The sequence below is a fragment of the Coregonus clupeaformis genome, chromosome 14, assembly GCF_020615455.1.
Source record: "Coregonus clupeaformis isolate EN_2021a chromosome 14, ASM2061545v1, whole genome shotgun sequence".
In the NCBI taxonomy this organism is placed as follows: Eukaryota; Metazoa; Chordata; class Actinopteri; order Salmoniformes; family Salmonidae; genus Coregonus; species Coregonus clupeaformis.
The window spans coordinates 2,631,028-2,647,793 of NC_059205.1; the positions used below are offsets into that span (position 1 = coordinate 2,631,028).

The 16,766-nt window shown below is 51.5% G+C and overlaps 1 protein-coding gene across 1 annotated transcript in view; it reads right to left on the reverse strand.

Moving 5' to 3' along the window:
- LOC123492382 (myomesin-1-like) overlaps positions 1-16,766 on the reverse strand; it is a 39,630-nt gene that overhangs the window by 13,270 nt on the left and 9,594 nt on the right. The window contains exon 3 of the mRNA XM_045224908.1: positions 3,967-4,130. Coding sequence (XP_045080843.1) covers positions 3,967-4,130 — 164 coding nt within the window. The remainder of the gene's footprint in view (positions 1-3,966; positions 4,131-16,766) is intronic.

The window sequence follows — 16,766 nt, forward strand, 5'->3', positions numbered from 1 at the left end:
AGTGTTTCCCAAATAGTGAGCTAATATTGACCTCATTATTAACCATTTATAAACGCACTTAAAAATGCTTATAAGATGAACCCTTATGTCTCATCATAAAACCTTATTTTCAATAGTTGCACAGTTGAAAAATAGTTATTTTCTCACTTTTGGGTGCGATGCTTTGTTGCTCTGTCCCAGGAACAGAAGAGGTTGGTTATCATGATGTGTCTTGACCCACCTTTGAAATCCTGATGCCCAACTTATATCTAGGACAGCACTCCTAACATAATACCACATGATATCAACACACTTACCACTTCTCTGTGATAGACTAAGTATGGTGAATGCTCTGCTGTGAAATGGTAACCGTAATGTACTACCTATAAGTACATCTAAGCTCTGAAAAAACTCTCAAATCATCTAGAAATGATTTACATATAATTGCTAAAAGTATACCTTATTTTAAAGTCACAGATCTATAAACATTTATAACTTGAATTGAACATTTATAACTGCTAAAAATATACCTTATTTTAAAGTGACAGAGATATTAACATTTATAACTGAGTTATCAACATTTATAACTGAGTTATCAACATTTATAACTGAGTTATCAACATAACTGAGTTATCAACGTAACTGCTAAAATGATAGCTTATTTTAAAGTGGCAACCCACTGACCATTAACAAATGAGTTACCAACATTTATAACTGCTGAAAAGATACCTTGAAAGAAAGTGGACACCTACTGACCATTTATTAATGAGTTGTAAACATTTACTACAGCATATACACTACCGTTCAAAAGTTTGGGATCACTTAGAAATGTCCTTGTTTTCGAAAGAAAAGCACTTTTTTTGTCCATTAAAATAACATAAAATTGATTAGAAATACAGTGTAGACATTGTTCATGTTGTAAATGGCTATTGCAGCTGGAAAGCTGATTTTTTATTTTATTTATTTATTATTTAACCTTTATTTAACCAGGTAAGCCAGTTGAGAACAAGTTCTCATTTACAACTGCGACCTGGCCAAGATAAAGCAAAGCAGTGCGATAAAAACAACAACACAGAGTTACATATGGGGTAAAACAAAACATAAAGTCGATAGAAAATGAATATACAGTGTGTGCAAATGTAATAAGTTATGGAGGTAAGGCAATAAATAGGCCATAGTGCAAAATAATTACAATTTAGTATTAACACTGGAATTATAGATATGCAGATGATGATGTGCAAATAGAGATACTGGGGTGCAAATGAGCAAAATAAATAACAATATGGGGATGAGGTAGTTGGGTGGGCTAATTTCAGAATGGCTGTGTACAGGTGCAGTGATCGGTAAGCTGCTCTGACAACTGATGCTTAAAGTTAGTGAGGGAGATAAGAGTCTCCAGCTTCAGAGATTTTTGCAGTTCGTTCCAGTCATTGGCAGCAGAGAACTGGAAGGACTGGCGACCAAAGGAGGTGTTGGCTTTGGGGATGACCAGTGAGATATACCTGCTGGAGCGCATACTACGGGTGGGTGTTGCTATGGTGACCAGTGAGCTAAGATAAGGCGGGGATTTGCCTAGCAGTGATTTATAGATGACCTGGAGCCAGTGGGTTTGGCAACGAATATGTAGTGAGGGCCAGCCAACAAGAGCGTACAGGTCACAGTGGTGGGTAGTATATGGGGCTTTGGTGACAAAACGGATGGCACTGTGATAGACTACATCCAATTTGCTGAGTAGAGTGTTGGAGGCTATTTTGTAATTTTTTTATTTTGTAGCCGAAGTCAAGGATCGGTAGGATAGTCAGTTTTACGAGGGCATGTTTGGCGGCATGAGTGAAGGAGGCTTTGTTGCGAAATAGGAAGCCGATTCTAGATTTAACTTTGGATTGGAGATGCTTATTGTGAGTCTGGAAGGAGAGTTTACGGTCTAACCAGACACCTATGTATTTGTAGTTGTCCACACATTCTAAGTCAGACCCGTAGCTGGAAACAGCTGATTTTTAATGGAATATCTACATAGGCGTACAGAGGCCCATTATCAGCAACCATCAGTCCTGTGTTCCAATGGCACGTTGTGTTTGCTAATCCAAGTTCATCATTTAAAAAAGCTAATTGATCATTAGAAAACCCTTTTGCAATTATGTTAGCACAGCTGAAAACTGTTTTGCTGATTAAAGAATCAATAAAACTGGCCTTCTTGAGACTAGTTGAGTATCTGGAGCATCAGCAATTGTGGGTTCGATTACAGGCTCAAAATTGCCAGAAACAAAGAACTTTCTTCTGAAACTCATCAGTCTATTCTTGTTCTGAGAAATGAAGGCTATTCCATGCGAGACATTTTCAAGAAACTGAAGATCTCGTACAACGCTGTGTACTACTCCCTTCACAGAACAGCGCAAACTGGCTCTACCCAGAATAGAAAGAGGAGTGGGAGGCCCTGGTGCACAACTGAGCAAGAGGACAAATATATTAGAGTGTCTAGTTTGAGAAACAGACACCTCACAGGTCCTCAACTGGCAGCTTCATTAAATAGTACCCACAAAACGTCAACAGTGAAGAGACGACTCCGGGATGCTGACCTTCTAGGCAGAGTTGCAAAGAAAAAGCCATATCTCAGACTGGCCTATAAAAATAAAAGATTAAGATGGGCAGTCTGAGATATGGCTTTTTCTTTACAACTCTGCCTAGAAGGTCAGCATCCCGGAGTCGCCTCTTCACTGTTGACGTTTGACCTGACCATTGGTCTGAAAACCAACCATTTCTGTTCCTGGGACAGAGCAACAATGCATCACACCCAAAAGCGAGAAAATAACTATTGTTTAAATGTGCAACCATTTAACATAAGGTTGCATGATGATACATAAGGGTTCAATATTATACACATTTATAAGTGCATTTATAAATAGTTAATAGCTGGAGTTAAATAGTGGCTCACTATTTGACAAGCACTGACTGGCTAGCGCACTAGTTTGACCCATTTGTTATAACCCATTTATTAATGTTTTATAATACATTTACAAATGATTAAATCACCATTAATAATGTAATTACAAACCCTTTATAAACCCTTTACAAATGGAACCTTATTGTAAAGTGTTACGGCAAAATCTTCTCTCCGCCCCATGTCAAAAAGTGTAGAATTGCAGCAAATCTGCATTAAAACTGCAACATTTTCTCTACGCCCCCATTGCAAAATGTGTAGAATTGCAGAAAATGACCTCTAAAACATTTTTCTTTCCGCTGTCAAGAGGGGGGCTGCTAAAATGTTTTGCTCGCAAAGTGGCAGGGCCCCCCAACAAAATGTCACTTAGGGCCCCTAAAGTCTAGGGCTGGCTCTGACTGCAAATGTGGGTATGGCTGTGTGTACACAGAACCATGAGCCACTGCGGCCCCTCATGATGACTTCAGATATTTTGTGGCCCCCACCTCCATCAAAGTTGCCTGCACTAGATACTTAAAAAGGTATGTGTGTGTGTGTGTTTCTGTGTGTGTGTTTCTGTGTGTGTGTGTGTGTTTCTGTGTGTGTTTCTCTGTGTGTGTGTTTTTCTCTGTGTGTGTGTGTGTGTTTCTCTGTGTGTGTGTGTTTCTCTGTGTGTGTGTGTTTCTGTGTGTGTGTGTGTGTGTTTCTGTGTGTGTGTGTGTGTTTCTGTGTGTGTTTCTCTGTGTGTGTGTGTTTCTGTGTGTGTGTGTGTGTTTCTGTGTGTGTGTGTGTGTTTCTGTGTGTGTGTGTTTCTGTGTGTGTGTGTGTGTGTGTGTGTGTGTGTGTGTGTGTTTCTGTGTGTGTGTGTTTCTGTTTCTGTTTGTGTGTGTGTGTGTGTGTGTGTGTGTGTTTCTGTGTGTGTGTGTGTGTGTGTGTGTGTGTTTCTGTGTGTGTGTGTGTTTCTGTTTCTGTTGTGTGTGTGTGTGTGTGTGTGTGTGTGTGTTTCTGTGTGTGTGTGTGTGTGTGTGTTTCTGTGTGTGTGTGTCTTTCTGTGGGTGTGGGTTCCTCACCTTGTCCAGACAGGTCACAGAACCTCTTAACCCCGTCCTTGCCGTCACAGATATTCATTACGTATTTGCCCTTATCTTTCTCTGTGGGCTCATTCACCTTGAGCCACAGCTGCTCCCCGGTCACACCACACTGGACTCTGTCGGAGTGGGCAATCTTAGCATCCCTGCAGACAGACACACATACAGACACAGAGTCAATATGAGCACTCTATACAGCCATAGATTTGTAGATATGGAGGTATCACTGGAACAGAGACATGAGGTAGGTAGATATGGAGGGATCACTGGAACAGAGACATGAGGTAGGTAGATATGGAGGGATCACTGGAACAGAGACATGAGGTAGGTAGATATGGAGGGATCACTGGAACAGAGACATGAGGTAGGTAGATATGGAGGGATCACTGGAACAGAGACATGAGGTAGGTAGATATGGAGGGATCACTGGAACAGAGACATGAGGTTGGTAGATATGGAGGGATCACTGGAACAGAGACATGAGGTAGGTAGATATGGAGGGATCACTGGAACAGAGACATGAGGTAGGTAGATATGGAGGGATCACTGGAACAGAGACATGAGGTAGGTAGATATGGAGGGATCACTGGAACAGAGACATAGAGGTAGGTAGATATGGAGGGATCACTGGAACAGAGACATGAGGTAGGTAGATATGGAGGGATCACTGGAACAGAGACATGAGGTAGGTAGATATGGAGGTATCACTGGAACAGAGACATGAGGTAGGTAGATATGGAGGGATCACTGGAACAGAGACATGAGGTAGGTAGATATGGAGGGATCACTGGAACAGAGACATGAGGTAGGTAGATATGGAGGGATCACTGGAACAGAGACATGAGGTAGGTAGATATGGAGGGATCACTGGAACAGAGACATGAGGTAGGTACAGCGCATTCGGAAGGTATTCAGACCCCTTGACTTTTTCCACATTTTGATACGTTACAGCCTTACTCCAAAATTGATTAAATTGTTTTTTTGTCCCTCATCATTCTACACAAAATACCCCATAATGACAAAGCAAAAACAGATTTTTAGAAAAAAACGGAAATATAACATTTGCATAAGTATTCAGACCCTTTACTCAGTACCTAGTTGAAGCACCTTTGGCAGCGATTACAGCCTTGATCCTTCTTGGGTATGACGTTACAAGCTTGGCACACCTGTATTTGGGGAGTTTCTCCCATTCTTTTCTGCAGATCCTCTCAAGCTCTGTCAGGTTGGATGGGGAGCGACGCTGCACAGCTATTTTCAGGTCTCTCCAGAGATGTTCGATCGGGTTCAAGTCCGGGCTCTGGCTGGGCCACTCAGGGACATTCAGAGACTTGTCCCGAAGCCACTCGTGCGTTGTCTTGGCTGTGTGCTTAGGGTTGTTGTCCTGTTGGAAGGTGAATCCTCGCCCCAGTCTGAGGTCCTGAGTGCTCTGGAGAAGGTTTTCATCAAGGATCTCTCTGTACTTTGCTACGTTCATCTTTCCCTCGATCCTGACTAATCTCCGAGTCCCTGCCGCTGAAAAACATCCCCACAGCATTATGCTGCCACCACCATGCTTCACCGTAGGGATGGTGCCAGATGACGCTGGGCATTCAGGCCAAAGAGTTCAATCTTGGTTTCATCAGACCAGAGAATCTTGTTTCTCAAGGTCGGTGAGTCTTTTAGGTGGCTTTTGGCAAACTGCAAGTGGGCTGTCATGTGCCTTTTACTGAGGAGTGACTTCCGTCTGGGCACTCTACTATAAAGGCCTGATTGGTGGAGTGCTGCAGAGATGGTTGTCCTTCTGAAAGGTTCTCCCATATCCACAGAGGAACTCTGCTCAGTTTGGCCAGGCGGCCAGCTCTAGGAAGATTCTTGGTGGTTCCACACTTCTTCCATTGAAGAATGACGGAGGCCACTGTGTTTTTGGGGACCTTCAATGCTGCAAATAAATGCTGGTACCCTTCCCCATATATGTGCCTCGACACAATACATTTATAAATTTGCTATTAATTCAAAAAATTAAATCGATTTGTGATTATAGGGTATTGTGTGTAGATTGATGAGGAAATTAATTTAATCCATTTTAGAACACGGGTGTAATGTAACAAAATTTGGAAAAAGGTAAGGGGTCTGAATATTTTCCGAATGCACTATAGATATGTAGGTATCACTGTAACAGACACAGATCTGAAATTGCACCCTATTAACTCTATAGGGTTAGGGTTAGGGTTAGGGTTAGGGAGCCCTATTAACTCTATAGGGTTAGGGTTAGGGTTAGGGTTAGGGTTAGGGAGCCCTATTAACTCTATAGGGTTAGGGTTAGGGTTAGGGTTAGGGAGCCCTATTAACTCTATAGGGTTAGGGTTAGGGTTAGGGTTAGGGTTAGGGAGCCCTATTAACTCTATAGTGCATTACTTTGACCAGAGCCACATATGGCTGTCAGACAAGACACTAAACAACAGTAGGTAGTGGAGTAGGGAGCCACTAGGTAGTGGAGTAGGGAGCCACTAGGTAGTACAGTAGGGAGCCACTAGGTAGTGGAGTAGGGAGCCACTAGGTAGTACAGTAGGGAGCCACTAGGTAGTACAGTAGGGAGCCACTAGGTAGTACAGTAGGGAGCCACTAGGTAGTACAGTAGGGCCACTAGGGTGGTACAGTAGGGAGCCACTAGGTAGTACAGTAGGGAGCCACTAGGTAGTGGAGAGGGAGCCACTAGGGTAGTACAGTAGGGAGCCACTAGGTAGTACAGTAGGGCCACTAGGTGTACAGTGGGGAGCCACTAGGGTAGTACAGTAGGGAGCCACTAGGTAGTACAGTAGGGAGCCACTAGGTAGTACAGTAGGGAGCCACTAGGTAGTACAGTAGGGAGCCACTAGGTAGTACAGTAGGGAGCCACTAGGTAGTACAGTAGGGAGCCACTAGGTAGTGGAGTAGGGAGCCACTAGGTAGTACAGTAGGGAGCCACTAGGTAGTACAGTAGGGAGCCACTAGGTAGTACAGTAGGGAGCCACTAGGTAGTGGAGTAGGGAGCCACTAGGTAGTACAGTAGGGAGCCACTAGGTAGTACAGTAGGGAGCCACTAGGTAGTACAGTAGGGAGCCACTAGGTAGTGGAGTAGGGAGCCACTAGGTAGTACAGTAGGGAGCCACTAGGTAGTACAGTAGGGAGCCACTAGGGCAGTGAGCCACTAGGTAGTACAGTAGGGAGCCACTAGGTAGTGGAGTAGGGAGCCACTGGTAGTACAGTAGGGAGCCACCAGGTAGTACAGTAGGGAGCCACTAGGTAGACAGTAGGGAGCCACTAGGTAGTACAGTAGGGAGCCACTAGGTGAGCACAGTAGGGGCCACTAGGTAGTACAGTAGGGAGCCACTGGGTGTACAGTAGGGAGCCACTAGGTAGTACAGTAGGGACCACTAGGTAGTACAGTAGGGTGCCACTAGGTAGTACAGTGGGAGCCACTAGGTAGTACAGTGGGAGCCACTGGTAGTGGAGTAGGGAGCCACTAGGTAGTACAGTAGGGAGCCACTAGGTAGTACAGTAGGGAGCCACTAGTGTGTACAGTAGGGCAGTTAGGGAGCCACTGGTAGTACAGTAGGGAGCCACTAGGTAGCACAGTAGGAGCCACTAGGTGGTGCAGTAGGGGGCCACTTGGGTAGTACGGTGGGGGGCCACTAGGTGTGGGAGCCACAGTGAGGAGCCACTAGGTAGTACAGTAGGGAGCCACTAGGGGTAGTACAAAGTAGGGGCCATCGGATACAGTAAGTAGTGAAGCCACTAGGTAGTACAGTAGAGACACTAGGTAGTACAGTAGGGGCCACTAGGTAGTACAGTGGGAGCCACTAGGTAGTACAGTAGGCCAGGGTGTAGCAGTCGAGCCACTAGGTAGTACAGGGGAGCCACTAGGTAGTACAGTAGGGGCCACTAGGTATGTACAGTAGGGAGCCACTAGGGGCAGTGGATAGGAGCCACTAGGTAGTACAGTAGGGAGCCACTAGGGCAGCCACAGTGGGTGGAGCCACTAGGTAGTACAGTAGGGAGCCACTAGGTAGTGAGTAGGGAGCCACTAGGTAGTACAGTAGGGAGCCACTAGGTAGTACAGTAGGGAGCCACTAGGTAGTACAGTGGGAGCCACTAGGTATTGTACAGTAGGGGCCACTAGGTAGTACAGACACCAGGTAGTAGAGGGAGCCACTAGGTAGTACAGTGAGGGAGCCACTAGGTAGTGCAGCAGGGAGCCACTAGGTAGTGCAGGGGGAGCCACTAGGGTAGTACAGTAGGGAGCCACTAGGTAGTACAGCAGGAGCCACCAGGTGAGTACAGTAGGGAGCCACTAGGTAGTACAGTAGGGAGCCACTAGGTGAGTACATTGTAGGGAGCCACTAGGTAGTACAGTAGGGCCACAGGGGTAGTGAGGGGCCACTAGGCTAGTACAGTAGGGAGCCACTAGGTAGTACAGTAGGCCACTAGGTGCAGTGGGGCCAGCCACTAGGTAGTCAGAGTAGGGACCACTAGGTAGTAAGTAGGGTCCACTAGGTAGTGCAGTAGGAGCCACTAGGTAGTACGTAGGGAGCCACCAGGTAGTGAGTAGGGAGCCACTAGGGTAGTACAGTAGGGAGCCACTAGGCAGTGAGAGGGACCACTAGGTAGTAGGACAGGGAGGGAGCCACTAGGTAGTACAGTAGGGAGCCACTAGGTAGTACAGAGGGAGCCACTAGGGTGGATAGGGAGCCACTAGGTAGTACAGTAGGGAGCCACTGGTAGTGAGTAGGAGCCACTAGGTAGTACAGTAGGGAAGCCACTGGTAGTACAGTAGGGCCACTAGGTAGTACACGGAGGCCACTAGGTAGTGAGCAGAGCCACTAGGTCAGTACAGTAGGGAGCCACTAGGTAGTACAGTAGAGCCACTAGGTAGTACCAGTAGGGAGCCACTAGGTAGTGAATAGGGAGCCACTAGGTAGTGGAGTAGGGAGCCACTAGGTAGTGCAGTGGGGAGCCACTAGGTAGTACAGTAGGGCCACTAGGGTAGTACAGTAGGGACCACTAGGTAGTGGAGTAGGAGCCACTTAGTACAGTAGGGAGCCACTAGGTAGTGGAGTAGGGAGCCCACTAGGGGTAGTCAGTGGAGAGCCACTAGGTAGGTGGTAGTGGAGCCACTAGGTAGTTACAGTAGGAGCCACTAGGTAGTGGATAGGGAGCCACTAGGTAGTTACAGTAGGGAGCACTAGGTAGTACAGTAGGCCACTAGGGTGGTGGAGTAGGGAGCCACTAGGTGAGTGGAGTAGGGAACCACTAGGTAGTACAGTAGGGGCCACTAGGTAGATGCAGTGAGATTCACTAGGTAGTACAGTAGGGAGCCACTGAGGAACCAGGAGCCACTAGGGTAGTACAGTAGGGAGCCACTAGGGTAGTACCAGTAGGGAGCCACTAGTGTAGTACAGTGGAGCCACTAGGTAGCATACAGTAGGGAGCCACTAGGTAGTTACAGTAGGGAGCCACTAGGTAGTACAGTGAGGAGCCACTAGGTAGTACAGTAGGGAGCCACTAGGTAGTGGAGTAGGGAACCACTAGGTAGTACAGTAGGAGCCACTAGGTAGTACAGTAGGAGCCACCAGGTAGTGGGAAAGGGAGCCACTAGGTAGTACAGTAGGGGCCACTAGGGTAGTACAGTAGGGACCACCAGGTAGTACAGTAGGGAGCCACTAGGTAGTACAGTAGGGAGCCACTAGGTAGTGGAGTATGGGAGCCACTAGGTAGTACGTGGAGCCAGGAGGGAGCCACTAGGTAGTACAGTAGGGGCCACTAGGTAGTACAGTAGGGAGCCACTAGGTAGTACAGTAGGAGCCACTAGGTAGTACAGTAGGGAGCCACTAGGGTAGCACAGTAGGGAGCCACTAGGTAGTGGAGTAGGGGCACTAGGTAGTACAGTAGGGAGCCACTAGGTAGTGCAGTAGGGAGCCACTAGGTGGTACAGTAGGGAGCCACTAGGTAGTACAGTAGGGAGCCACTAGGTGTACAGGTAGAGGAGCCACTAGGTACAGTAGGGCCACTAGGTAGTACAGTAGGGAGCCACTAGGTAGTACAGTAGGAGCGCACTAGGTGAGTACAGTAGGGAGCCACTAGGTAGTGATAGGAGCCACTAGGTAGTACAGTAGGGCCACTAGGTAGTACAGTGAGCCACTAGGTAGTACAGTGGGGCCACTAGGTAGTACAGTAGGGAGCCACTAGGTAGTACAGTAGGGAGCCACTAGGTAGTACAGTAGGGAGCCACTAGGTAGTACAGTAGGGAGCCACTAGGTAGTGGAGTAGGGAGCCACTAGGTAGTGGAGTAGGGAGCCACTAGGTAGTGGAGTAGGGAGCCACTAGGTAGTGGAGTAGGGAGCCACTAGGTAGTGGAGTAGGGAGCCACTAGGTAGTACAGTAGGAGCAGTGGTGGTGTCAGGCACGTCGAGGGCCACTGGGTAGTACAGTAGGGAGCCACTGGTAGGCGTGGTAGAGGAGCCACTAGGTGAGCACAGTAGGGAGCCACTAGGTAGTACAGTGAGGAGCCACTGTAGTACGGTAGGGGAGCCACTAGGTAGTACAGTAGGGAGCCACTAGGTAGTACAGTAGGGAGCCACTAGGTAGTACAGTAGGCCACTAGGTAGTGGGTATGTAGGGAGCCACTAGGTAGTACAGTAGGGTCCACTAGGTAGTACAGTAGGGAGCCACTAGGGTAGTGGAGGGAGCACTAGGTAGTACAGTAGGGAGCCACTAGGTAGTACAGTAGGGAGCCACTAGGTAGTGGAGTAGGGGGAGCCACTAGGTAAGCACAGAGGGGTCACTAGGTAGTACAGTAGGGAGCCACTAGGTGAGTGACGGTAGGGACCACTAAGTAGTGCAGTAGGAGCCCACTAGGTAGTACAGTAGGGGGCACTAGGTAGTGGAGTAGGGAGCCACTAGGTAGATACAGTAGGGCTCCACTAGGTAGTACAGTAGGGCCACTAGGTAGTACAGTAGGGAGCCACTAGGTGGTACAGTAGGGGCCACTAGGTAGTGACAGGGGGACCACTGGTAGTCGCAGTGGGGCCACTAGCGTAGTACAGTAGGGAGCCCTAGGTGAGTGGGTAGGGAGCCACTAGGTAGTACAGTAGGGAGCCACTAGGTAGTACAGAGGGAGCCACTAGGTAGTACGGTAGGAGCCACTAGGTAGTACAGTAGGGAGCACTAGGTAGTGGGAGTAGGGAGCCACTAGGTAGTACAGTAGGGAGCACGTACAGAGGGGCCACTAGGTAGTACAGTAGGAGCCACTAGGTAGTACAGTGGGAGCCACTAGGTAGTACAGTAGGGAGCCACTGGGTAGTACAGTGGGGAGCCACTAGGTAGTACAGTAGGGACCACTAGGTGTGGAGTAGGAGCCACTAGGTAGTGGACGGTAGGGAGCCACTAGGTAGTACAGTAGGAGCCACTAGGGTGAGACGGAGCCACTGGGTAGTACAGTAGGGAGCCATAGTTGGTACAGTAGGGAGCCACTAGGACAGTGGGAGCCACTGGCAGTACAGTAGGGAGCTCTAGGTAGTACAGTGAGGAGCCACTAGGTAGTGAGAGTAGGGAGCCACTGGGTAGTACGGTGAGGGAGCCACTGGGGGGTACAGTGAGGGAGCCACTAGGTAGTGGGTAGGGGTACATAGGTGGTGGGGTGGGAGCCACTAGGTAGTAGGGTAGGGAGCCACTAGGTGTTACAGTAAGGGAGCCACTGGGTGGTGAGGGGGGGGGGCACTTGGTGGTACGGTAGGAGCCACTGGGTGGTGGAGTAGGGGAGCCACTGGGTGGTGGAGTAGGGAGCCACTAGGTGTCGGGTAGGAGCCACCGAGTAGTACGGTAGGGGCCACTAGGTAGTAGGGAGGGAGCCACTGGTGGTGGGTAGGGAGCCACTGGGTGAGTACAGTAGGAGCCATAGGCTGGTACATAGGGGGCCACTAGGGTAGTGGTAGTAGGAGCCACTAGGTGGTACGGGTAGGGGGCCACTAGGTAGTACAGTAGGGCCACTAGGTAGCTACAGTAGGGAGCCACTATGGTAGTGAGGCCAGCAGGCCACTAGGGTAGTACGGTAGGAGCCACTAGGTAGTACAGTAGGGCCACTAGGTAGTACAGTAGGGGAGCCACTAGGTAGTACAGTAGGGAGCCACTAGGTGGTACAGTAGGGAGCCACTAGGTAGTGGAGTAGGGAGCCACTAGGTAGTACAGTAGGGAGCCACTAGGTAGTACAGAGCAGGGACCACTAGGTAGCATACAGTAGGGAGCCACTAGGTAGTGGAGTAGGGAGCCACTAGGCAGTGGGAGAGGAGCCACTAGGTAGTGGAGTAGGGAGCCACTAGGGTAGTAACAGAAGGGAGCCACTAGGTAGTGGAGTAGGGTTCCACTAGGTAGTGCAGTAGGGAGCCACTAGGTAGTACAGTGGGGACCACTAGGTAGATAGTGGGTGAGGGACCACTAGGTAGTGGAGTAGGGAGCCACTAGGTAGTGGAGTAGGGAGCCACTAGGTAGTACAGTAGGGAGCCACTAGGTAGTGGAGTAGGGGCCACTGGTGGTGGGTAGGGAACCACTAGGTAGTACGGTAGGGAGCCACTGGGTAGTACGGTGAGGGCCACTAGGTAGTACGGTAAAGAGCCACTGGGTAGTACGGTAAAAGGGGGCCACTGGGTAGTTGGGGTAGGGGGCCATTTGGTGGTGGTGTAGGGGGCCGCTAGGTGGTTTACGGTAGGGGGCCACTAGGTGAGCACGGTAGGGGGCCACTAGGTACAGTGGGGCCACTAGGTAGTGCAGTGAGGAGCCACTAGGTAGTGGAGTAGGGGCCACTAGGTAGTACGGTAGGGAGCCACTAGGTAGTACGGTAGGGGGCCACTAGGTAGTACGAGGGGGCCACTAGGTGGTGGGTGAGGGCCACTAGGTGGTACAGTGAGGAGCCACTAGGTAGTACAGTAGGGAGCCACAGGTAGTACAGTAGGGAGTCACTGGGTGGTACGGTAGGGGCCACTAGGTAGTGCAGTGGGGGGAGCCACTGGGTAGTACAGTAGGGAGCCACTAGGTAGTACGGTAGGGGCCACTGGTGGTACAGTGAGGAGCCACTAGGTAGTACAGTGAAGGGCCACTTGGGTAGTGCAGTGAGGAGCCACTAGGTGGTGGGGGGAGGGAGTCACTAGGAGTACGGTAGGGAGCCACTAGGTGGTGGAGGTAGGAGCCCACTAGGTATGTGGAGTAGGGCCTGGGTAGTACAGTAGAGCCACTAGGTGGTACAGTGGGGAGCCACTAGGTGTACAGTAGGGAGCCACTAGGTGGTGGTAGTGGGGGGCCACTGGGTAGTACGGTAGGAGCCACTAGGTAGTGGAGTAGGGGCCACTTGGGCAGTGGGTAGGGGCCACTAGGTAGTACAGTAGGGGTCACTGGGTAGTACGGTGAGGAGCCGCTAGGTAGTACGGTAGGGGCCACTAGGTAGTACGGTAGGGAGCCACTAGGTAGTACAGTAGGGGCCACTAGGTAGTACAGTAGGGAGCCACTAGGTAGTACGTAGGGAGCCACAGGTAGTACAGTAAGGAGCCACTAGGTAGTGGGTAAGGGAGCCACTGAGTAGAACATTAGGGAGCCACTAGGTAATTGGAGTGAGGGAGCCACTAGGTGGTACGGTAGGGGCCACTAGGTAGTACAGTGAGGGCCACTGGGTGGTGCAGTGGGGGCCACTGGGTAGTACGGTAGGGAGCCACTGGGTGGTGGAGTGAGGGCCACTAGGTAGTACGGTAGGGAGCCACTGGGTAGTGTGGTAGGGAGCCACTAGGTGGTACGGTAGGGAGCCACCTGGGTAGTGGAGTAGGGAGCCACTAGGTAGTACAGTAGGGGCACTAGGTAGTACAGTTGAGAACCACTGGGTAGTACAGTGAGGAGCCCTTTAGGTAGTACAGTGAGGAGGCCACTGGGTAGTACGGTAGGGGCCACTATGGTGGTGGGTAGGGGGCCACTGGGCCAGTACGGTGGGGGCCACTAGGTAGTACGGTAGGGAGCCACTAGGTGTACAGTGAGGGCCACTAGGTAGTACGGTAGGGGGCCACTAGGTAGTGGAGTGAGGGCCACTTGGGCATGGAGTAGGGAAGCCACTGGTGTGCAGTGGGAGCCACTAGGTAGTTACGGTAGGGAGCCACTAGGTAATGGTGGTGAGGGCCACTGGGTAGTGGAGTAGAACCACTAGGTAGTACGGTAGGGCCACTGGGTAGTGGGGTAGGGAGCCACTGGGTAGTACGGTAGGGGGCCACTGGGTGGTACGGTGAGGAACCACTGGGTAATTGGGTAGGGCTGCTGGGTAGTACAGTGAGGAGCCACTAGGTGGTACGGTGAGGGAGCCACTTGGGTAGTACGGTAGGGAGCCACTAGGTAGTGGAGTAGGGGGCCGCTAGGTGATGCAGTGAGGGCCACTGGTGGTACAGTGAGGGCCACTGGGTAGTGGGTGAGGCCACTAGGTAGTACGGTGAGACACTGGGTAGTACGGTAGGGGGCCACTGGGTAGTGGAGTAGGAGCCACTGGGTAGTACGGTAGGGCCGCTGGGTAGGTACGGTAGGGCCACTGGGTAGTACGGTAGGGAGCCACTTGGGTGGTGGGTAGAGGGAGCCACTAGGTAGTACGGTGAGGGCCACTAGGTAGTACAGTAGGGGAGCCGCTTGGGTAGTACGGTAGGGAGCCACTAGGTGGTGTGGTAGGGAGCCACTGGGTGGTACGGTAGGGGCCACTGGGTGGTGGGTGAGGGCCACTAGGTGGTACGGTGAGGGCCACTGGTGGTACGGTGAGGGCCACTGGTAGTACAGTGGGGGCCACTAGGTAGTGGGTAAGGGCCACTAGGTAGTGGGTGGGAGCCGCTAGGTGAGTACAGTGGGGGGCCGCTGGGTAGTGCAGTGAGGGCCGCTTGGGTGGTGGAGTAGGGGCCACTGGGTAGTGCAGTGAGGCCACTAGGTGAGTACAGTAGGGAGCCACTAGGTAGTACAGTGAGGGCCACTAGGTAGGCACGGTAGGGAGCCACTGAGTAGTACAGTGGAGCACTAGGTGGTACAGTAGGAGCCACTAGGTAGTACAGTAGGGGCCACTAGGTAGTGCAGTAGGGGGCCACTGGGTAGTGTCGGTAGAGGGCCACTAGGTAATTGCAGTGAGGGAGCCACTTGGGTAGTGGAGTAGGGAGCCACTAGGTATATTGGGGTAGGGGCTCACTAGGTAGTGGGTAGGGCCACTAGGTGGTACGGTAGAGGCCACTAGGTGGTTGGGGTAGGGGGCCGCTGGGTAGTGGGGTAGGGGAGCCACTGGGTGGTACGGTAGGGGCCACCTGTGGTGGTACATTGGGGGCCGCTGGGTGGTGAAGTGGGGGCCACTGGGTGAGTACAGTAGGAGCACCTGGTAGTACAGTAGGGGGCACTGGGTAGTGGGAGTAAGGGAGCCACTGGGTAGTGGAGTAGGGGGCCACTAGGTAGTGCAGTGAGGCCACTAGGTAGTGCAGTAGGGAGCCACTGGGGTAGTACGGTAGGGGCCACTGGGTGAGTGGTGGGGGCCACTAGGTAGTACAGTGAGGAGCCACTGGGTAGTACGGTAAGGGGCCACTAGGTAGTACGTGGGGGGCCACTGGGTAGTGGGTAGGGGGCCACTAGGTGGTACAGTGAGGAACCCACTGGGTGGTTGACAGGGAGCCACTAGGTGGTACGGTGAGGGGCCACTGGGTGGTACGGTGAGGGCCACTAGGTGGTACGGTGAGGGCCACTTGGTGGTACGGTAGGGGCCACTAGGTAGTACAGTGAGGAGCCTTTGGGTAGTACGGTGAGGGCCACTGGTGGTGCAGTGGGTCACTTTAGGTAGTGGAGTGGGGAGCCATAGGTGGTACGGTAGGGAGCCACTAGGTAGTACGGTAGGGGCCACTAGGTGAGCCACAGTGAGGGCCACTGGGTAGTGGAGTGAGGCCACTAGGTAGTACAGTGAGGAGCCACTGAGTAGTGGAGTAGGGGCCACTAGGTGAGTACAGTGAGGAGCCACTAGGTAGTACGGTAGGGGGCCACTTGGGTAGCAGGTACCGAGTGGGGGCCACTGGGTAGCGGTACGGTGGGGTGCTAGGTAGTACGGTGAGGGCCACTGGGTAGTGGTGTAGGAGCCACTAGGTGGTGGGGTAGGGAGGCCACTAGGTGGTACAGTAAGGGAGCCACTAGGTAGTGGGGTAGGGAGCCACTGGGTGGTGGGTAGGGAGTATGGGTGAGTGGAGTAGGGAGCCACTAGGTAGTACAGTAGGGAGCCACTAGGTAGTGGGTAGGAGCCACTAGGTGGTACGGTGAGGTGCCGCTGGGTAGTACGGTAGGGAGCCACTGGGTAGTACATTGGGGAGCCGCTGGGTGGTACCGGTAGGGCCACTGGGCAGTACGGTAGGGAGCCACTGGTAGTGGGTAGGGGCCACTGGTGGTGGTGAGGCCACTGAGTAGGTACAGTAGGGAGCCACTAGGTGGTACGGTAGGGAGCCACTAGGTAGTACAGTAGGGACCACTAGGTAATGGTGGGTAGGGGCCACTGGGTGGTACGGTGAGGGCCACTAGGTAGTGCAGTGAGGGCCACTGGGTGGTACAGTAGGGAGCCACTGGGTAGTGGGTGGGGAGCCGCTGGGTGGTACGGTGAGGGCCGCTGGGTGGTGGAGTGAGGGCCACTAGGTTATACGGTAGGGAGCCACTGGGTGGTGGAGTAGGGGCCACTGGGTGAGTGCGGTGAGGGCCGCTGGTGGTGGGTAGGGGCCATGGGTGGTACGGTAGGGGGCCACTGG